Source organism: Chanos chanos, chromosome 15 (genome assembly GCF_902362185.1).
Source record: "Chanos chanos chromosome 15, fChaCha1.1, whole genome shotgun sequence".
Lineage (NCBI taxonomy): Eukaryota > Metazoa > Chordata > Actinopteri > Gonorynchiformes > Chanidae > Chanos > Chanos chanos.
In genome coordinates, this window is record NC_044509.1 from 14698735 (window position 1) to 14722365 (window position 23631).

Sequence of the window (23631 nt, forward strand, 5' to 3'; positions counted from 1 at the left end):
TGAAGGGAATAAACACAGCGCTTACTCTTTTGTAGATATTAGGATTAAAGGACCACTATGAGATTGCTTTAAATTTTTTTAAACAAATTTTAATTTCATTAATTTATAACTTTCATACAGCAAACTAAAAAGTAACTTGTTTCTTGCAACAAACTCTGAAGTGTGCATGTTTCACACCGATGGTCTGAGTAAATTTTAGCCACATCTAAAACAGTGTTTGTGTGCAAATGGTCTTGTATCCATTTTGTCGACAAGTTTATTTGACTTTTTTTTTTCCTTTTTTTACACCGCTACTAAATCATGGGTCTCAGACTGTCCATTGCTACATGGTCAATAAATGGAACAAGTTACTATATTTGTCAGTCTTTGAGTCTTCACTGCGCTTAACATGTACTACTTTGAATTAAGTTGGAACACACGTCTTTTCAGCGTTACTCGTTTTAAACATGTACATTGTAGGCCCTCTAGTGTTCAGCACCCTGTCACGTCTTCATTGTGCGCTCAAACTTGCTAGGGGGGAAGACTGGGTGGTGTAACTAGTTGTATGAGAACGGTGAATATCGGGCTACAGTCTAGTTAACACGGTGCGTGCTTTTGGATGGAGTCCTACAGCTGATTACTCGGTACGTTTTTTTGCTTTTATTTTTTTTAACCTGAATTTTATGGTAGTTTAGCTCTCCCTAATGAAGAGAACAACGAATTTAAATTTGATAGTGAAAAACTGACCGCAACACATTCCAAAAAGTCGTCAGCACGGGGTGAAGGCAGTTTGTGAAGTGCGGGTTGTATTTTAAACAAGAGTGGCTTTGCAGGACATGAATTCAATACTGAAGTTGAGTAATCGAAAAGTCCACCATGAAAAGTTTTATAAACTTCTAAATGTATTACGGTATCGGAAATATGGCACACAATCGAACACGCAGCCGGATCGCTGGCAATGCAGAATGACGTTTGAAAATATGTTCCACGATATTCTGGTAAAACCTGAACAGTTACTCGACGTACAACGTCAACATCTCCTAAAACGCACTGTGTATCGAATTGCGTGAACTTGGGCGTTACACTCAACACCTGGCTATTTTGTTACAAGACAAGTTTAGCAACTTCGTTACTCGAAAGTTCTATATCACTTGCCACCTCGTTGTTTTGAGCACGGTCGTATGAAATGTGTTGCTGTTGCTGAAAAAAGTCTTGAGAAACTCATACACTTAGTGAACTGCTTACAACTCCACTGTCTCACTTTTTCACATCATCTCTAACAGTTTAGGACCTAGAGCAGGTATGGAGTCGACAGAGCCAGCTGAACTCCACATCATTAAGGATCATTATGAGAAAGCCTTTGAATGCCTCAACACAGGACTGGCCGAGGACGAAGCAGGTAACAAGGCGCAGGCTTTGATACTATACAGACTGGGCAGACGACATATTCTCCAGGGGTTGGAGGTTCCCACCCACGGCGAATGGTGCGTCGGCGTGAGTTGGGACGCAGCCCGACAGATGCAAATGAAGATGAATGAGACACTGAGCAACATCACCACCCGCCTGGCGATCCTGGAGACGACTCCCGACCCGGCAACCGCGGGCGTCCCCACCCAACGACTCTACCCAACTGTGCCTCGCATTCAAGACCCAGGACAAATGACTCCCTCCGGAATACACTTCTCGGATAATTGTCTCATTGGGGCCTCTTCAGGTGGTGTACCGCCTTTTCCCGTTGCTCCTGTCATGGCTATGGATGTACCCAGTGAGCTGCCACCGGCTTACACCCCACAGGCCATAGACGGGCATGTTTCCCTTTCCAGTGGGAAGGAGCAGGGACTTCAGGTACAGTCAACACCAGACCTGAGCGCTCCAAACCTGGGTTTCCTCCCAGAGATTGTTGGAGTGGACGAGGAGGAAATCTTCTTCCTGCCCCATGGGGTGCAGGTGTTCTTTGTTGCTGCAGATGGGCAGGTCAGCGCCCCCTCCTTTCCCGGATACCTACGCATCATCTTGTTGTCCCCCCGTCAAACTGAAAGCACCAATCATCGCATCCCCTCTGCGTACCTTCAGGTAACGAAGGAAGGGCTCGTTGCTGTCCACTTTTTTTTTGAGAGTGTTTTTTTTTTTTTGTTTGTGTTTGAAGGGTTTTTTTTTTTATGTTTGTTTTTATGAAACTGTGAGTTTTTGTAGTCATTTTAGTGTACATGTCATCTAGAAAAATGGTTTCTGAGTGTGAAAGCACAATGGAAACTGGGAGCTTGGGATAACATGTATTTCAGTATATTGTTAGAGTAAGGCCTAGTTTTCTGTTGGTCGTTGCTTTTTCGTCTGTAGCACAGATTTGATTTGACAAGTGTCTCACAGCAGCCATAGGACAGATCCATGTTCTCCACAAGAAATAGGCGATACTGTTAGAATGGGAAAGCATATGTGCAACTCTATACTACTCCTTGCCCGTCTTGACTTGCTTTCTGCTTGACCTTAGCGCTAGACACTGTCCCTCTACTAGCCGTGCAGTATGTAACCTACTGAGATAAAATCCTTTGACACGGGGAGTGTTGTTCATGTAAACAGTATCTAGCGTTGCGTCATGGAAAATACTGATATTTGACTTCACTATCATCAAGTGAAGTGTTAACTTCTAACATTGTTTTGCTTGGAATTGTGAAACATTCTGTCTGACCATATTTGTTTCTGCTCAGCTTTTAGAAATTTTCGAGTATTGAACGTAATTTAATGGATTTTTTTCTGTGTAACTCAACTCACAGCTGAACTGATAGATAGTGGCCTTTCTCTTAGATAACATTACTCAATGGGAGGATTCTGTTAGGAAATTATCCTCATAAATCCAGCTGAAAGATTTTGGCTTTTCATTTGGAAACTGTACCCTTTTCATCCCTTTGTGGGGAAAAACAAGCAAGCTGTCTGTGATCCAACAGTTACGTTATAGTTGACCCATTCTTCATATTCTTTAACGAGGCAAATCTCAAACCTCTTATTGCGGATTTCCAGTCATTGTTTCTTAGTTTCAAACATTCACACAAGTTTCTGCTGACATTTTTCTTTCCACTTGCAGGTTCTTAATACGCCACAAAAGTTTCCTTGTATTTACGAAAGGAATCTCTCTGATGTTGACAGACGCTGAAAAAAAAGACATATACTTATCTTAGAAGACTGTTGAAAATGTCCTGTTAGATATTCAAACAGTAAAAATGAAAGGAATTGCCATGCTTTAAAAAACACTCCAAATATAGGCCTCGACGTGTACGTCTCATCAAAAGTATAATGTGATATTGTGTTTTGAACGCGTTAAAATTTGACTTTGAGAAGTCTTTTTCGAGATGATTTTGTTGTTTTTTTGTGGATGAGTTGGATAGCGTGTTAATTTGTCCATTTGGGATGGATCTGACTTGAGTTGGCAGACAGCACATTGCATTGTTGGCACGGTTTTCCCTTTGAAGGCCAGCTGTCGCAGCAGCCGAGGCATAGTTGTTTGATCCAGGACACGTGCGCACACACGCGGTAGTCAAACAAGTCTGTTACCCGGCAGGCCATTGTCCAGGAACAAAGGGTCCAAATCACCAGCTGCAATGCACATTTTTTTGACTTTTTAACTTTGTCTCTTGCATTCTGAACCGTTCTTTAATCAGCCCATGGGTCCAGTTCAGAGTTGACCATCAAAGTTCTTGGGGGTGGGAAATAATGCAAGATGGTCCCTAAGATTTCTGCACAGGTATGTCAAGCATGATTGTGACTAATTTTTTTGTTTTGCTTTGTTTTTGCAGGTATGTAATTGGCTCTGCCCACTTTTCCCAGACTCACCTGTCTTGCTCAGTAACACAGGTGTGTTCACGTTTCCCAACACCATGGCAGCAACACCGGGATCGTACGTCGGAATTGTGCTGTCTGCAGGATTGCCCGAATCCGACAGAAGTCTCTTTCAGGAATACCTCTCCGCATTAACAGATCTCCGGGTACAGGTGAGGATTTTGGATCAGGTGGACTATGCACAGGGGAGCATCAGGATACATATGATTCTTACATGAATAGAAATCATTCCAACTGTCTTCTTGAGAATAATTACGGAACAAAGATCCGTCCTGAATCTCAGATATCAAGTGGATTTGATCAACTGACTCTTCCTCTTTGTATCTATGTTGGGTTCCACTGTATGACCCCTCTGTCCTCATTCCCCTTTAACAACATCATTGTGCAAATATCCAGTTGTCCATGTTTTCATGAAGCCCCTAAGATTAAGTGAAAGATAGATGTTTCTAGAATGTTCTGTCGCTCAAGATTTTTGACCTGTTTTGCCCTCCGACCTCTGCCGGGCAAGGTTGAAGATGAAAGCACAGGAGAGGCCGCAGAGTCAGAGAACATCAACCTGTGTGAGAAGGTCCCTGTGGGTCCGCCGCAGGAGGAGGCATCTACCACTCCCGCCACAGGGCAGCTGGACGAGGAGGGGAAAACGCTGCCCGTGTGGAGTGAGAAACTATCCCATGGGATCCTGGCAGGTCTGAGCTGTGATATCAGTGCTGAAAGTTGAATTTTTGTTTTTTAAATGACCACCAGAGGGCAGTGTTTCTGCGTATACAGACTGGGAAGGTGTCAGGCTGATGACTCAGGCTCTGTCGTCTCCCACAGGGGCTTCGTGGCTGGGCCAAGGGCTTGCAAAGGGGGCAGAGGCCACAGGCAAAGCAATCCACAGAGGAGCCTCCAAACTGCGAGACCACATCACTCCTGATGAAACACCAGCTGAGGTCAGCCCCAAAGTAGCCAAGAGTCTGCACGTCGCCAGACAGGCCACAGGGGGCGCTGTCAAAGTCAGCCAGTTTCTAGGTGAGGAGCAAAGATAGCCGCTTGTACCTAAACCTTTGTGCACTGGTGTGCGTTTGGGAGAAACAAAAAAAAGTATGTTGTTTTGCGGTTCGACTTACTGAAGTGATGTCTGTTTCAGTCGACGGGGTCTCCATGGTGGCTGGCTATGTTGGGAGGGGCCTAGCGCCACACGTGAAGAAACACGGGAGCAAACTCGTCCCAGAGTCCTTAAAGAAGAACAAGGATGGGCAGTCCAACCTGGATGGAGTCAAAGAGGTGGCTGTTAGTAGTATACAAGGTAAGCAAAAGAGTACCACTGTGTCATCAGGAGAAGGTGAGTGATTTAATCACTGATAGAAATAGCATTTGGTCGATAATTGTAATTGGCTGTATTTTTACTAAAAGCAGTTGTCAGGAAAATAGTCATGCCGAGATTCAACTGTTGCTCTTTTATTATGTATTGAAGGTCTCTCCACTGTGTGGTCAAGTTTGGAAACAGCAGCAAAGAGCATATGCAAAAGTGTTGGTTCTGAGACGGTGACTACAGTCAAACACAAGTAGGTTTTTTTTTTTTTTTGCTTTATAGGGTGTTCAGTAGCTTACAAGGGCTCTTCTATTGTAAACCTCTTCAGAGTTGTCTCATACATAACACCATCCTCTTTTTTTTTTTTCTTGTTCCTCATAAGCGACACCTTCTTTTTGTCTTGATTGGTTTTGGGTCGTACCTCATTTTCTTTGGAGAGTCTTTCAAAAGTCTATAACCTTTACTTCCATCTGACTCTCTTCAAGAGAACTGGTTTCACTCTTTCCCTTTTTTTTTATCTCCTCTTGCATTTCCAGATTTAGGGGTCTAGAAAACATCTAGACCCGCCTAGCAACCATACATATGGAGAGCTTCAAAGAAAACATCTGTAGACTGAATCAGCTCTGACTAAGTCTTGTTGGAATGCTGTGATCGCGCTTGCGTACATATGTGGCCAAGCAGGTTATTGATTCTTTTCTGGGCTTCTTTTTTTTTTTTTTGGCAGAAATGCTGTAGATGTGACTCAGCTTTAATAAACCTGAGATGAATGCAAAAGTACACCTCCTTTGTCTCTCTGTCAGCTTCTTTTTGGGGTTAATCTCAAGTCTGTTACAACTACAGGTTTCCCCAGCTAGTCCTTCAGATGTAACAGAACTCTGTTTCTATCCAAAAAAAAAAAAAAAAAATCCCTCCTACTGACCTAATCTTCACTTTTCAAACCTATCCTAACTTCACGCCTCTCTTCTGGGCCTTGTGGGCTGGTCCTTCACCCTGCGATCGCGGCTTTGCTTTAAATCTTTGGCCTTCCTTGTCCAGTTCTTCATTCTCCTGAAGCAGCTGAGGTCTTGCTAACATGCTTCTTCATTTGCCTATGATGAAGGTATGGGGACGAAGCAGGACAGGCCGCGAACACTGCCGTCCATTCCGTAGGCAACGTGGGAATGACCGCCATTAACGTTGACAATCTGGGGTTCAAGGCCTTTCTGAAAACAACAAGCAAGGAGACAGCGAAAGCAATGGCAGGAGCCCACGAGAAGATGAAAGCAGCAGAGATAGAGGAGAAGATGGAAGAGAAGGATGAGAAAGGAGAGAGACAGGAAAAATAGCATCTGTTCTAGTGGGTTATTATGCAAAAATCCTTGCCAGGCTTGCCAAAAACTGATATGATCAGGGAGCTCTGGAAGAAGCTCATTAAATCATACCTCTTACTAGACGTGGGTGAAAAATGTATTTGAATTATCTTAATGAGTGGACCGTATCCCGATACAGCTACATGGCTCCTTTTCTGCAGTCTCCTCTCAAAACATAATTTTACTTTACTTAAATTATAACAGGACTGAGTTGAAACATCTAAATACATGAAATATATTTTCACCCAAGTTCTCTCAAAGCCATAATATTATATATATTTAAAAAGCCATAAAGCCTTTAGCCATAAAACGTTTTGGGTCAGTCCTTCAGGTCTACAAGCTACCTAGCGAAACACAACAAGATTTTGGTGTTTGTAAGTGGAAACCCAAAAAAATGAAGCCATAAATTTGATGACGGAGAGTGAGTTAAATTTCCTCTTTCTTTGTTTCTTTCTTTCTGGGTGCTTCCCTGTGTGAAAGTCCTAGGTGCACTTTTCTGCAGTCGAACACAGTCTTACTCTTACCTCAAGCATGTAATAGACGAAAACAAATAGTGTACTGCAGACAACTGGCAAGCAGTCAGCCAAGCTGATGATGTGAGACTAAGAGGTGCGTGCAGTGGGGTTTCTGTATTGGATTTGAATGCATTTGAATGTAAATAGTTTACTACAGCACAAAAGTATGTATAGCTACATTAAATACATTCAGCTACACAAATACACTCAAACACACAAATGTGAGTATCTCTAAGTAATGAACATACTAAGTAATGTGACGTAAAATATGTTTTGGATAAATTAACTCCTTATTTGCCTGGGATACCTTCAGTGAAGCAGAGAATCATCCTCTAAAGATATAACATTCACCATATGTGTAATATTTTTGTGTTATGCATGTGCTTTGAGAGGGAATGGAATTCAGGAAATTAAACTGATATGATAAAACAATTGATATTCTGCAGTTTCGTTGGACTGGTGTGGTTAATGAGAGTAAACTGAGCCGCAACGTGCTCTCAAAACAAAACAAAAAAAATGACACTGGCTGTGTCCGAAATGGCATACTAGTGTACTGCACACTACTCCCCACCCTTGTATGGTATGCACGTCTGACAACTTCTGTACGCATTTGCTATCGGTTTGGCTATTTGTTCTGTTAATGAACAACACACGACTACAACAAACATCTATCAAAAGTAGACCTATAATACAGCATATGAAGACTTATTATACCAGAATATGTCACTGATACATTTATACTCGGAGCTGCAGCTGGAGTTGAAGTTGGAGCCGCTTCTGTCGCTGTCAGCCATGTTTTTGTTTTTGTTTTTTGTTGGGGTTTTTTTTGGTTGTTTGTTTTTTAATTTTTGGCAGCTAATCACCGCGTTACTTCATAGGATACAGTAGCCGATGAAGTGAGCTCTGGTTGTATACTGCAAATGTTCACCAGAGTAGTAAATCACCTGCGTGTACTGCAAAATTTTTATTTTTCCGTGTACTGCATACTACTTACTACTTTCCCGTCAAGATCAGTGTACGAGTAGTATGTAGTATGCCATTCCGGACACAGCCACTGTCCTTTGGACTTATTGCCACCTAGTGGCTTACATGGTGTACTTTTTCAGGTGTAGGTAGGCATTATACGGTGCTAGGACCCAGAGACATCGTCCATCGAAGTAGGGGAGGCCGTCTCCAATGGATACAGAAGTAACATTCTTTGTATGATTTTGAAAGTGTACAGTTTCGGTCGCGCAAGAAAATGGGCGACACTGATTTAAGTAAATTTGACTTAAGTCAGTTACAAGCAGAGCTTGAGGAGGAGAGAGAAGTTAAGTATGTTCCACTGCCAACAATGTCTCAAAGAAAAAAGCAAAAGAGAAAAATCTGGTTACTGCAACGTTGCGATAAAAAAAACCTCACTTGTGTGATTGGTGATATTTTAATCTGATTTATCATAAATCAGCTGGTTTAAAAAAGACCATTTTGTGTCTGATGACATTCTGTGTGATTGAGCTACGTACAGGCGCTGAGGTTGTTTTCCAACATTCTCTTTTTTTCTAAGAGAAATGCTTGAGGAGTCTGTGTCTGATCTTAAAGGCACTATTGTTGACTTGGAAGAGAGATTACTCAGTGTAGACGGGGAAGGTATGCATTTGATCATAACAGTAACATTTTTTTTTTTTAAATATTATTTTTACAAGAAGTAAATTTAAGAATAGAAATGGAAAGAAAATCATGTAAACAGAAAGAAGTAGCATTTCTTTGTGCATTGTGCAGGAAACGAGTGGAAAACCAGGTATGAGACCCAGCTGGAACTTAACGCTCAGCTGGAGAGACAAATCAGAATCTTGCACGAGAGACTTGATGGCCTTCGGGGCGATCCCACAGGTACAGAGCCAACCCAAAATGCACTGAGATCTTCAGACATACGGTTCTGGAAGCCCTGACACTTGATCATCCAGTCAAGCAACACTTATTTTGTATTTAATAAACAAAATGTAGTCGTATGTCATCACTGATGGCCTGCAGTTGCTGTTGTCTGTGAAGGAGACCGATAAATCGTATTTAAAATGCTGAAAAACTCACAGCGGAGTGTATGTGTTTTCAGATCGATTGGCCTCAATTCGGTCATACGATGACATGCCAGTGGTGAGTGACCATAACTCAATATTACTCATTTTTATTGTTATCTCATTGTTAACGGACCTTGCGCTGTGTTGTTGCGATTGCGTAGAGTCTGACGGGTTCTTTTTCTTTATTAACCAGAAGGGATGGCGCTGTACGCACACAGCATGAATGAGCTGAGTCAGACGTGTGGTAAAATTAGGTCTTCTTAATGTTTTCAAAATGGAATGGTCGGCAGAATCAAAAAGTGTAAAGTGGGCACTTGGGGGAAAAAAAAGTTCTTAAATCTAAAAAGTTGAAACCTGGAGGGCTTTTTTTTTTTTTTTTTTTTTTAAATAGATTCATGTGCACTTCTGATTTGGTCACTATGGGGTTCTTTAGAATTCAAAACATCTGTTTCTGTTAGACATGTGTGTGCCTAATCATCCATGTTTGGAATACCAAGCATCTTCCTTAATTTGTAAATATTAAGGCCTTTGTTTCTATAGTCCTGTATTTGCCTACTACTACTGAGAACGACAAGACTATCTCTCACAGTAATAATACTGAAATATGGTCTGGTCTAGTCTCTCTCCCTCCCTCTCTCTCTCTCTCTCTCTCTCTCTCCCTCTCTCTCTCTCTCTCTCTCTCTCTCTCTTTCTCTCTCTTGATCCCTACTCAATCTGTTTGCATGCATTCCAGAGGGAGTGCGTCAGCTGTGGATGCATATTTTGCATCAGCAACTGTTGTTCAGTGGAGTTTTCCTATAAACTCATTAAAGCCTTAGAGCGAGAGCTCAAGACAAGTTGGTGCCAAGAGGAGATTAAAATCATTCTGCTGAGATGGCCTGGAAAAATATTTAAGCAGTGATATGTAATCACTGAAAGAAAAATAATATTAATAATAGTAACAATGACGCATGAAACTTAATGAAGGAGCGTGTGAGAAAAGCCAAGAGACAGAAACTAATTACACTGGGTATTGTCCTTGGTGACTGTAGGCACTGACCAGAATACAAACGAAAGGGAAGATAAATGTTGTACATATCCTTTATTAAAATGTCTGGATCACAACAGCTGCCTCAGACTAATCTGTGGAAGGAGCTACTGTAGTGTTGAACTTTCTGTGTGTTATGTGCACAAGCTGTGTAAAGTGTGTAAATGGAAAAACAGCGGCCTGTGTTTGAATATGTAAAGTAAATAAGTGACACAAGTTGTGAGAAATGTAGATGAACAAATGTGTACTTTAAAGCGTTTTGAGTAACGTCGTCCATATACATGTGTTGTGTTTTCTCTCAGGATGCTTTGAGACAGCGGTTGAAAGTGCTGACCAGTGAACGGTCCAGTCTACAGAGCCAGCTGCTCGACTGTCGCCTCCGAATCGAGCAAGAGGGCAAGGTCTCTGACCTTAAATTTGATCATTCTGTGTATTCAGTTATGGTGTCAAAATGTTTAATGCCTCAGTATGTTGAAACTGCCTCCTCAACAACAGCAACAACAACAACAACAAAATAATAATAATACTAATAATAATACTAATACTACTACTACTACTACTACTACTAATAATAATAATAATAGTAATCTGCTGCTGCTGATGATGACGATTATTATTATTAGTAGTAGTAGTATGATCATCTCACTGTGATTCACAGATGCTGAGGGAATTATGTGTGGAGCTGATTAGTCTCCCTGGGGAAGAGAAGGCAATTATCTTATGAAGTAACAGACATGGGTGTCGTATTAAGAGATAATTGAGGATTAATGTTCTAAACCTGGGTCATTCAGTTTAATACTCACACCGGAATGATGGAGATGTTGGGTAAATCTTTGATGTTGCTTTTGGTTGATTTTGTTTGTTTTTGTATTAAGGCTTACCAGAAGGCCTACGATGAGAGACGTGCTTATCTGTCAGAGATAGCAAAGGTGAGTGTTTGGTAGTTGTTAATCTTCTAATGTGTAAATAGCCATTGTCACACAGTGATAGTTGTCTGCTATTTACATTGTCTCTGACACAGTGTGTCAGGTCACAGCAGCAATTTGAATATAACTACAGAAGACATTTCAGTTTTTTGAGAGAAAAGGCCAGTATGTAAGGATGAGTGTATTTATTAAACTCCGTGACTGTTCTGTACAGCTCTGTTGGATGACACTTATGAGGTTATTACACCTCCATCCAAATGGCTCTTTGCTTAGGTGCACTAACTCCCAACTCATGCGTTACTCTTTTTTTCTTCTTTTCAGACGTACCAGTGAACAAACTGATAATGCACAGATCAAAACAAATCAGGACTATATTCAATATCAAAGATCTTTATTGAGTTATTAATCTAGTGAACTGCAAGTGATTAAAATAGTTTTTTTTTTCATGTTTGTTTACTTTTTTCATGTTTGTTTACTTTTATTGAGGCTTTTACTAAGATTTTGTTTACTTTTATTGAAGTTTCCAAATAACGCATGAAGACATGTAATGTCGTGTAGAGCCACTAAAGCAGCATAGGAGATAGGAGAGAAATTTAATCCCCGGTGCTGGATTGAGATTAACATGGAAAAAGAATGAGAATTACACACAAGGGGGTAAAGGCCCTGCACTGTGACAATGTCATTTACGTATAAAACAGGATAATGTTTTCACTCGACCAGCTCCTACAAAGACCGTCAGCAGCAGTGTCCAGCTTCACTTTCTTTCTCATTATTTATTAATCAAGATGTGTGGTTTTTTTTTTCAGACTTTATGTATCTAAAATTTAACATTATGATGTCACATCCATAGGTGTCGTCCATCCTGGATTTGAGCAGAAAAGTGCAGCTCGGACACCCTCGAGGGGCAACGCAGAGCCCACACGAAAAGTATGAACAGACAGACACATTTTGGTTCGAATTTTGAGAAACCGACTTTTGTTCTTTTTTTTTTTTCTCGGCAGGAACACGTCAAACCGTTAAATAATTAAACAGAGACAAAGCTCGCTCCAAGGGGGTAAAGAAAAGTATCATGCAAAGTACATGTGAAACAAAGAAAAAGAAAGAAAGAGATACAAACCAAATCATTACATGTAAGCATTCTTTAACTAATCAAAATACATAGTAAGAGAATGGAACTTTAATATGCTTCATTTTTGCATCCTGTCAATTCTATGAGTTGAGCAATTCACACAAAGCAGCTTGGTTGCAATTTTAATGAATTAACTTATAATTTTGGTGAACTGAATTAGTTAGACACTCAGTCTTTATTAGATAATAAAGTTTTGTGTGCGTGTAGTGCAATGTTTAATTCTTCAAACTATCAACAGCCTCAAGTCTGCAGCATGATTTTCTCTCTCCAAACTGCGAAAAAGGTATAAAAAAAAACCAAACTTTACTTTTTTTTTCCCAGCAGAGGCCACGTTGGAAATGCGAAGCGTGGAGATGTAAAAAGAGGACGTGAGAAGGGGGGAGCCAGGGTGAACAGGCTTCCCAAATTAAAACGCTGAGTCATCACACCTCTTCATTTGTTATAATATCACACTGTCAGATTGACGATGTGATTAATCTAATTGCTCTGAGTTTAATCATGCTGTTATACCTCAGAAATAAAAAAAGTTTTTTTTTGTTTGTTTTTTCATATGAATGATGTGCTCTGTTGAGTTTTGAATAATTTCTGCAACATGTCTTGGGGGATGGGAGGGGGGTAAGATTTTTTTGGATTTTGGGTGCTGTCAGCATATTAGTGCTCTCTCATCAAGTTTGGATATTGTGTGATGAGGAGAACATTAACATCACTCCATGATGTGGTTGTTTGTTTTAAATCATTGTGAGTATTGCAAATACTTTCGCCCTGCACAGAACTGAGCAGGTTCCAGAACATTCAAATGCAATCTCTAATATATGATGGATCCAGTGAAGTGCTGTTTAATATTTTATCTCACATTTGGAGTGCCGCGGCGGTGTACAAAGCAGATGCGGGTTGCAGAGGTTAGCTTAAGTTAACTTAAAATCCGTACTCTCGTCATTAAAAGTTGACATGAGATGGTCTGTTTGGTTTTATCTACTCTCTCTCTCTCTCTCTCTCTCAGGCATAGCCAAGCACCAAGACTGTCACTGTCAGACACAAGCATATCTCAATTACCGTGTCTCTCTTACTCTCATACACTTTAACTTAATCACTTACTGTGTCCTAAAGCCACTGTAATGATACCATCAATGGGACTGCAGTGTTTTAGATCATTTTGTAGCTTGGCCACTGTACCTGGGTTCAGCCATTTATTCTGCTGTGTCTTGTTCCCATTCAGACAGGGCATATGTAGGTTAGGAACATCTTGCTCTCACTTACACATGTCTCCATGCACGCACTGACACGAACTCTCACACACAGTCACCCATTCTCTCCCACACCCACACCCACACACCCATTCACATTTAGTAGAATATTCTCTCTCTCTCTCTCTCTCTCTCTCTCACTCTCTCACACACACACATGTTAAGAGTTTATGGTTAATATGTGACTAACATATGAATCCCTTGAGGGGTTCATTAGGGTCTTGTATTGATGGATCACACGACATAGAGATTAACAGGCAGAGGGATCTAATCTGTTGCTTTCCTGCATCAAGGGTCTAATCTGCAATATGTTTAATCTGCCTGCAAGCGGTTGCTTTCAGAATCCTTGTATTACACTCTGTTTGGAATACTGTATTTTTGGGTCACAATCTTTCCCCTGTGTGCACTCTGTTCAAAATGTAAAGAATGTTGGCCTGATATTCCATCACCCTAGTTTGACCCTCATCAGACATGGAAAATTCTTCACATTCGCCATGGAGGTTTTGTCAGTACGAGCAATGAAGTAGTCGCGTTTGGTTCAGACGTAATATATAAAGCATTCATCTCTGAGAGGAGACCAGCACGAACATAGTGCAAACATAACAAAAAACGTCATTAGCATTATGCCAATATTCTGCATGTTGTGACAGTAAGTTCCTCGAGGAAACTACACGACTTTCTTCGGCTATTCCTTAACAAACTGAGGCAACCGTCTCTGTCTCTTCGACAGTGCTCGTGCAACAAGCTTGACAATGCTTAATATCACGGCTGACTTTACACGATGATTCGACGTCATCTAATGCTTGTTTCGTAATTGCTGCTTGATACATTTTATATTTTAGGGCTGAATTTACATTTTAAGTTAAAGGAACCGAATGTTAAACTATGCGGCAACATCAATTAATTACAACCACCGACAATTTATGAGATGTGACGTTACAATATAAGTGAGCCTTTATTGAGCGAGACTCACTTAATGGCACTAAAATCGTAGCCATGCCGGGCATCCCTCTGTATCAATAACACTGTGCCTTACCTAGTGGTAGAATGTGCCAGTAAATGTTACTAAACGAGAGTTTTACCTGTGAGTTAAAGTTTTTTTTTTCATTATTATTACCATTAGTGATAAACGACACTGAAGCCGTGTATTCTTTTTAATTATTAAACTGTATGGTAATTTCACCCTCGCTGAAGATGTCGAATTATTTAACTGAGACGCTGCGTAACACTTCGCTCGTGCCGACGTCATGTTTTACATACGGATGTTCTCCTGAGGTGGGAGGGAGGGGAGGTGTTCGGATGGTGACAGGTCTGCGGTGGGAGGCTGCATCTCAATAAGGGACGGGCTGATGTAAATCAAGGCACGACACAGCAGCTGCAGCCCAGCCTCCACGCTCTCACTCTTTGTCGCTCTCTCTCCCTCTCTCTCGCTCCCTCTCAGTACAGGCGCAGGAGTAGCACGGGACAACAAAAGAGGTGCCGGAGTTTTTGACGAACAGCAACAAAATCCCTTAGTCTACGGAATAAACCAACTGAATTTCTACCGACGTTACCAAAAGAAAAAGCATCAGTTGTACTCCGATTTACGTTAATACAAAATTAGGTAAGATATTCTAAATTACTTTGTTGTGATCACACGATCATTTCAATTGCTGAAAATTGATTTTAACCTTAAGATAACATGGGATGCGTCGTCAACGTTACTTTGTGATCGGGCAATTTAGTGATTAATTGACTGTTAAGCTGATTAGCGGCACTGTGTGGTTTATACAGTATACAGTATTACGCTTTGAGACTATGATTGAAATCCAGACTTAAACTGTATTCATATTCAAATGAAGTTGTATCGGAAATTTAATCAAGTAAGATACATTTGCGAGATTTCGGGATTAAGTTAAATAAGGTAGGTCAGTGGTGTGCGCAGCTTTTAGAATCATCAATCATCTCAAAGTGAACTTGAATGATTGTCAACAACATGCCCGACAGAGGAAGGCTTTACTGCGATCCAGGGCTTAGCAAAGCTGTCAGAAGCATGTAAGCTGTCATTAAAAAGTTATTTTCGGACGAGACACCAAGTCGGTCTGGAGTGGTATCATCGCTGTGTCAGGACCGTTTCCTGTAGGTGAAATTGCGTATGCTTTATGAGTGTGTGCGTGTGTATGTGTGTGTCTGTGTGTGATATGTTAATATGTAGTTTACGTGAAATGACGTGTATGTGTATTTGTTTTCCCTAGAATAGACCCTGCTGTATTCATTTAGAAACCATGGAGATGGAGCATTTTGACGAGAGAAACAAGGTTCAGAGGAATAGCCGCGGCAGTTCACGGGCGAACGGGGTACTGAGTCCGACGCACAGCGCCCACTGCAGCCTATACCGAACACGCACCCTTAAGGCACTTAGTTCGGAGAAAAAGGCGAAAAAGGTACGGTTCTACCGCAACGGCGATCGGTACTTCAACGGAATAGTGTATGCCATTTCCACGGACAGGTTCCGGTCCTTTGACGCGCTGCTGGCTGATCTCACCCGCACGCTTTCTGACAACGTCAACTTGCCGCAAGGTGTTCGAATCATATACACAATTGATGGCTCGAAAAAGATCACCACCATCGATCAGCTGGTGGAAGGTAAGTGACAAACCTTATCTTCGAGGTAATCTAACAGTCTTTCCGTTTTACTGTTTTGGCTATTTGGATATGTTGTATTTCCCTTCTATGGATCCATGAAGAAGTGTACACTCTGAAGTGAACAGCTAGGCTAATAGTTCTTCTGAGTGGCGCTGTACTGCAGACCATTCAGGCTTTGGCTTCATGCCTATATGTCTCAGTAATATAAGCAAACTGCTGGTTAACAACCCAGTACTCAGTCCTTACTTTGAATGGTGAATTAGTAGTTTAAAGTACGAGTATGAGTATGAGTTTAATAACACTTCAAGAAATTCTGTCTCATAAACAACATTCTGGGTGGTATCTTCAACCGTCATAAATCTGGAATTATATTTTACTGGTTTCTTCACCCTCTTTTTTTCCATCTGTAGGTGAGAGTTATGTCTGTGGGTCTATTGAGGCATTCAAAAAGCTAGACTACACAAAGAACGTCAACCCTAACTGGTCTGTGAACGTGAAAGCCTCCTCGACAACGAGATGCCCTCCCTCCTTGGCCAGTTCCAAATCGGGACCCTTGGAGGCCAAGGAGAACAAGGATTTCATCCGGCCCAAGCTCGTGACCATCATCCGGAGCGGAGTCAAACCCCGCAAAGCTGTCCGTATCCTGCTCAACAAGAAGACGGCCCACTCGTTCGAACAAGTCCTCACGGACATAACCGACGCCATAAAGCTCGATTCCGGGGTCGTCAAGAGAGTTTACACTCTGGAGGGAAAACAGGTATGTCGGGCGTCCGCCTCGCCGTAACTGCTTCACGTTTCTCCTCATCCCTTCAGTACGCCGCATCGTAACTCTTTTTTTTGCACCATGAAGCATAATCCAATGCTGAGCAATTTTGCTGCTTTAATTGCAGTGCTTACTTCTGCTCGGGTGCCTTGGTTTGTGCTCCTTGGTGGCTGTAGGGGAAACTGAAGCAAAAACTGAAGCGATTCACTTATTACATTAATGTTTCACAAAATTAAAAAAAAAAAAAGAAACTTTATGAACAATAGATTTGTTCACTGGAGGGGGGGAAAGATGAGACTGTGTATATGAAATCGTTAACACTGTACCGCCACTTCCACTGCACGGGAGAGAATGTCGATGTGACAGTTCACCCGTGGTGGTTTTTGACCCCCATTCAAACCTAATTTGTGGTCTCTGTACCATGTGAACGCCAGAACCAGTATCTTGTCATGTGTCGCTTGACTTTCTCTCAAGGACATACATATAAATTGTATTCACAGCCGTACAGTTTAAATAAAAACTGTCCTTGAAAGCATTTTTCATGTCAGCTAATACCCCTACATGTGATAATTCATCAGTTTACACACTTCTGTCAGTATTCCACTCCTGTAAGTTATTTGATATGTCTGCTGATGAACATGATGTTCTGTAAAGGTCTAGGACCTTCTCTGTTTGAGAAGCGAATCTCTTTAGCTATGTAACGCTTCAGTTTGTGGATTTGTACATTCAAGCTTTTGTATCATCAGCCGTGGAGATTTGACAGCAGTTGGAGAATGGACGCCGTCATGTTTGGCTTTTATTAGGACTCGGTAACATTTAAAATATAATAGTCATCATGAAATACATTCATCTGTTGGACTTTGAATGATGCATTGCCTTTAGTGAAATAGCCTTGTGGAGCTGCTTTGCCTTTAAGGAAGTCTGGACAAGCCTATCAGTTTTTCCATGAAGACCCCGCCAAACCCTCTTAGACTTTCTTTTTCTAATTCAATCTCTAGTGCGTGAGATGCTCGCCCAAATCAGCACACTGTCTTTAGGGAGTTTCTAGATCCATCCAGTTCTACACACCAGCATTATGATCTGCTTTTGGTAGGACCAGCAAAACCTGTTCAGTTTTGTAAGATCTGGGCCTGTGCATATAAAATGTTTCAGAGTAGATGTGATGATCTTGCACTAATTCCATTTAATGCATATAATTCTGTATTGCTATACAGTATTACTACTATCACCACTACTAGGATTATTAATGTACTGATCTCAGAACAGCAGTGTTACTCAGAGAAATTTGATGCATAGATGGTATGGATTAGTAAAACTGTATCACTTTTCTGGGTTGAGCAATGCAGAGGAGGCCTGTGTCACCGTCCTAGCGTTTTGAACAGGAGAGATACACGTAGTTATGAATGGGGAGTCTGAGCTCTTGCCTACGCAAGAACGTCTCAGAGTCAGAAATAGCACAGGGTTTTTGCCCTCATTTTTTATTCCACCCACCATTTTCTACCTCTCTCTCTCTGTCTCTCTCTCTCTCACACACACACACACATACTCACGCACACACACACTGTCAGCTGCATGCACTCATACACTCAAGCACACGCTAGCTCTCTCTTCAAATCAGCATGGTTGAAGGTAGAGAGGATTTAAGTACAAGCCATCTGGTTGAAATTCATCAAGTTATAATTAGACAGCATGCAGATATGTCTCTCTCTCTCTCTCTCTCTCTCTCTCTCTCTCTCTCTCTGTCTCTCTCTGTCTCTCTGTCTCTCTGATGTTTTTGCTCATCATTGATCTCAATATGAGTTTCTCTGTCAGCGTCCTCTGAAGTCTTTTTTCGTTCGTGTCTCGGCTAATGAACATGTGCATCGCTCCCACAAGGATGTGTTTGTCTCATGATTGGGCTAATTTGTACTAATGAAGCTTGATGCTGCTTCAGGAGCCCAGGAACATTCCAGAAACATGGGCTGGCTTTATCAGAAGATAACAGGCACGATTTATATTACAATGAGATTACTAGCTCATTCACTTTTCAAAATTGAATTGTTTACTGTTTCCTAAAAAGGAAAGAGAGAAAAAAAGCTCCCACACACTCCTGTTCACTTATTAAAAATATAACATCAAATAGAACAGAAAGCTAAAAATGGACCATTTCCTCAGTAATTTACATTTTGTGGTAGTGTCATTTTAACTCGTATATTAAAACAACATCACTGCATCGCCGTTTTTTCTTCTTCATCTTGTTTTTTTTTTACGCTTGAGATGTTCTTAAATGAGAGATTAAACAATAAGGCAACAGTCAACGCTCAAATGAGTTAAGAGCATTATGGGTTGTGCTATTTTTAGCGCTTGAATCGATCGGGCCTTAAGGCACAGTGCACTGAGACAGATTGGCTGGGCTCAGAACCTGCTGTAGGACTCCGCTCTGATTACGCAATTATGAGCAGACAAAATAGAGGGACAGAAACAAAGGGGGGGGGGGGTGACAATGTAAAGGCGTGTAACACTCGTACACTGTGGGCGGAGAATATGAAGAAGATTAAGATTTGACAAAGGGATGTAAATGAAAAGCAGTGTTTAGATTTTTTTTTTTTTTTTTTTTGGTGCCGTGGTTTTTGGCTCTTGTGTACATATTAAAAGCCTGGCGTTAGCTTTAAGTTCTGGTCTTTGGAGGTTTTACTGACCAGTGTACCAGAGGTTTTGTGATCCCTGTTTCATTCTAATAGTAGTTTAATAGAGGGAATATCTCTACTGCCCTGTGTAGTTCAGATGTTTAGACAGGACAGATCTAGGGCTCAGTGAATCCAACATTGTTTTTCCACACGCAGACTGACCTTTTGCACTGAAAAAAGACCTATTGCGCGCTTGGGGAAAGAAATTGTGTGACTATAAAATTCCATTGCAAACTAATGTAATCTCTTGTCTCGAGGGACAGTTTGGCAAGTGAATACAAGCCACAGTATTTCCAGATTAGTATATGTAACCTAACCTAACAGTATATGTAACCTTTTTTACTTCTTTTTTAACCTTGATGTGTCATTGTTACGTAAATGAGCTGTGTTGATATACTCTGTATTTAAAGTCCCCTTGTTTTGTGAATGAAGTTGAAATGAACGTTAAATCTGTATGCTGCATTACGCGGCACATTGAAGAAATGGAAAAAAAAAAAAGAAAAAAAACGGAGGACGTGTGAAGTCTGCGTTCAGCGGAGGAAAGCTGTCAGTCACGGAGAGAATGAGGTTTCTGGGCCTTTTAGAAACACAGCTCGTCTCCTGGCTCCTCGTCGTTAACCTGCTTAATGGGGTCAGGGAGAGTAGACCCAGGCCTGCTTCTCATCCCAGTCGCAAGCTTTGCCAGCGTCGGATGCGTTTAGGTTATCGGAAGGTCCTTCATTTCCTGCCATAATCCAGCCCTCTCCTCCTCCCCTGTCCAATGGGGTAACCATGACGACACACATTCTTATCGAAACTTCTGCATCTCGTAGTCTCAGCCCGCGGCCCGTGTCTCTTCTTTTGCGCGTTTGCTCGTATCAGACTGCTGGATTAGGAGCTCGGTGCAGCCCTGCTGGGTTGTGTTCAGAGTCACATGTAAATCAGAGAGCGTTTATCTGCATGTGCTGTAATACATCCGCTATTATTAGGCTCAGTGCAGCACTGGCGTGTGTTCATTTTTAGAATCAGCCGTTTTTTTTTAATACAGTTTTCTCTTTTTTGTTTTTTGTTTTTTTCACTGGACAGAACTTGATGTGAGCTAATATTAACTGGACCTTCTGCTCTCCTATGATCTCTGCCTCCCAAGAAACCGATCATCTCCCCCTCCCTTAGACAGTTTCTATGACGATATGATCCAGTTGCTTGGAAACGGTGTGGTCTGTGACGATATGCAGGGCTGTGTTGGTGTGAGAAGATCTGTCAGTCTGATCGGGGAGAGAGGCGGTAGGCTAACAGGCTTAAACAACGGACACGGCTTTTCTATTCTTATCCCCTGAGCCACTGTTTACCCACGGGATAAGCACAGAGAAGACTTTAAGACACACACACACACACACACACACACACACACATATAAAAACGCTGACACCTGGTTGTACCTTAAAGTACAACCTCAGTATTTTTAGCAGTCTGGCTGTTATTGATTGACCTGCTTTGTGTGTGTGTTTGTGTGTGTGTGTCTGTGTGTACGCGCGCACCTGTCTGTCTGTGTGTCTGTGTATGTGTGTGTCTGCGTATGTGTGTGCGCGGGCGTGCGTGTGCCTGTCTGTCTGTGTGTGTGTGTCTGTGTGTATGTGTGTGTGGAGTGTTTTCATAGACATGGACATAGTAGGAGCATTGCATTTGGAAGATCATAACTTTTTCCAGTTGAATGAGGGCTCAGAATTTGTTGCACTGCGTTGTGTGTTTGCACATACACAACACAATTAGCCTCCGTCACTGCTGCTCTCTTCCTGTGTCAGCTTGTCATTGGCTGTTTAGTCTCTGTTTAATTAGTGCTCTTTCGGCTGTCTCCCCAGCCCTCGGCTCCCTCCCTCCTGTCTGCCCAGAGGACAGCCAGACATGCTGCCCAGGACATATGGTCCTAGTTTCTTACCATCTCTTGGTCAGCAGTTTTTTTTTTGTAATCACACGGAGGAAACTTCTTGTCCAATCAGAGGACGATAAGAGAAAAAGATTAACAAAGTTTGAGGTAGAGTCCCCCCAAAAACTGTTTCAGCCTTAATCCTTTGAGTTTGTTCTCGCCGTTTTGTGATTTATAATATTGCATTTGATGCCAACCTCTTTTTTTTTTTTATTTCTTTTTTAATTTTTTTTTGTGCAGTTGAGAATCTCCTGAAACAGGGTCAGAGTGAAGTTGCTTTAGTTATACTGTAGCTCACTGCTGTCCCAGCTCTGCACCAGATCTGCCTCATCTTCAGCTCTCTGCTGCTGTACTTACACCCCAAGGACACCCACACACACACACACACACACACACATATATATGTATACAAACACGCACAAAGACATGGTGGTTTGACTTACAGTGAATTTGAAACAGTCTGTAATCACTAAGGTCCTGATCATTGCCAGCTCTCAGTCAGTTCTGATATAGACCAATAGTCTGCTACCATCTGCAATTTTGCTGATTCATTCTACCCAGGTGGTGCAATTGTGAGCCTGTGTGTGTGTGTGTGTGTGTATGTCTGTGCACGTGTGTGTGTGTGTGTGCATGTGCGTGCGCTCGTGTGTGTGCATGTGGGTGTGTGTCTGTATGCATGTGCATATAAGAGTGTTTGACTGAGACAGATTGTGTTGGGAGAACTGAACACCGTGTTTGGTTTTGTGGTTCTAGGTCTGACAGATGAACCTTTTTAAGTGGATACATTTTCAAATCATTTAACTCAGCATCTGTTACCATTCTCATCCGTATACAGTAGAAAGCAGACCAAGCACCAATAAGCTGTCACACTTATCTCACAAGCACCATAACAGCACATTGATTTAGCAGCTCAAAAAAAAAACAAACAAAGAATAAACTCTTCTCTAATGTGGGATTCAGACCTGTGCGTTACTGCTTTGGTCAGACAGTGAAGACACTGTAGTTGGAGAGTGAAGTTACTGATCCATGGTTACAGAATAAACATACTGTTATTTGTTCAGACAGTTAAAGTACTGATCCATAGTTACAGAGTGAAGGTAATGTTCTTTAATTAGAACGTAAAGGTAATGTTCTGTGGTTAGAGATTGAAGATTAAAGATGCTGTTCTTTGGTCATAGAGTAAAGGTGCTGTTCGTTGGTCAGAGTAAAAATGCTGATCTTTGGTTATAGAGTAATGGTAAGGTACTTTGGTCAGAGTAAAAGTGCTGATCTTTGGTTATAGAGTAACGGTAAGGTTCTTTGGTTATAGAGTAAAGGTGCTGATCTTTGGTTATAGAGTAACGGTAAGGTTCTTTGGTTATAGAGTAAAAGTGCTGATCTTTGGTTATAGAGTAACGGTAAGGTTCTTTGGTCAGAGTAAAAGTGCTGATCTTTGGTTATAGAGTAACGGTAAGGTTCTTTGGTCAGAGTAAAAGTGCTGATCTTTGGTTATAGAGTAACAGTAAGGTTCTTTGGTCAGAGTAAAAATGCTGATCTTTGGTTATAGAGTAAAGGTAAGGTTCTTTGGTCAGAGTAAAAGTGCTGATCTTTGGTTATAGAGTAAAGGTGCTGATCTTTGGTTATAGAGTAAAGGTAAGGTTCTTTGGTCAGAGTAAAAGTGCTGATCTTTGGTTATAGAGTAAAGGTGCTGATCTTTGGTTATAGAGTAACGGTAAGGTTCTTTGGTCAGAGTAAAGGTGCTGATCTTTGGTTATAGAGTAACGGTAAGGTTCTTTGGTCAGAGTAAAAATGCTGATCTTTGGTTATAGAGTAAAGGTAAGGTTCTTTGGTCAGAGTAAAAATGCTGATCTTTGGTTATAGAGTAACGGTAAGGTTCTTTGGTCAGAGTAAAAATGCTGATCTTTGGTTATAGAGTAAAGGTAAGGTTCTTTGGTCAGAGTAAAAGTGCTGATCTTTGGTTATAGAGTAACGGTAAGGTTCTTTGGTTATAGAGTAAAGGTGCTGATCTTTGGTTATAGAGTAACGGTAAGGTTCTTTGGTCAGAGTAAAAGTGCTGATCTTTGGTTATAGAGTAACGGTAAGGTTCTTTGGTTATAGAGTAAAGGTGCTGATCTTTGGTTATAGAGTAACGGTAAGGTTCTTTGGTCAGAGTAAAGGTGCTGATCTTTGGTTATAGAGTAACGGTAAGGTTCTTTGGTCAGAGTAAAAATGCTGATCTTTGGTTATAGAGTAAAGGTAAGGTTCTTTGGTCAGAGTAAAAATGCTGATCTTTGGTTATAGAGTAACGGTAAGGTTCTTTGGTCAGAGTAAAAGTGCTGATCTTTGG

The 23631-nt window shown here is 41.3% G+C and overlaps 3 protein-coding genes across 5 annotated transcripts in view; all 3 read left to right on the forward strand.

Moving 5' to 3' along the window:
• The first annotated feature begins 1281 nt into the window (after positions 1-1281).
• Positions 1282-5665, forward strand: sparta (spartin a). Its single transcript, XM_030793108.1, has 7 exons — positions 1282-2052; positions 3768-3962; positions 4343-4496; positions 4627-4821; positions 4940-5098; positions 5267-5357; positions 5641-5665. Exons 1-7 carry the CDS (start codon positions 1282-1284, stop codon positions 5663-5665), a joined length of 1590 nt encoding a protein of 529 aa, XP_030648968.1.
• Positions 5666-8208: 2543 nt separating this feature from the next.
• Positions 8209-11939, forward strand: ccdc169 (coiled-coil domain containing 169). The gene is made up of 7 exons (XM_030792242.1): positions 8209-8282; positions 8512-8594; positions 8727-8837; positions 9058-9098; positions 10352-10450; positions 10925-10978; positions 11826-11939. Exons 1-7 carry the CDS (start codon positions 8209-8211, stop codon positions 11937-11939), a joined length of 576 nt encoding a protein of 191 aa, XP_030648102.1.
• Positions 11940-15612: 3673 nt separating this feature from the next.
• Positions 15613-23631, forward strand: part of dclk1a (doublecortin-like kinase 1a) — a 45038-nt gene continuing 37019 nt past the window's right edge. For all 3 annotated transcript variants that reach the window (XM_030792636.1, XM_030792634.1, XM_030792637.1), the window contains exons 1-2: positions 15613-15973; positions 16384-16730. In XM_030792636.1, the coding sequence (XP_030648496.1) occupies positions 15613-15973; positions 16384-16730 (708 nt within the window). The remainder of the gene's footprint in view (positions 15974-16383; positions 16731-23631) is intronic.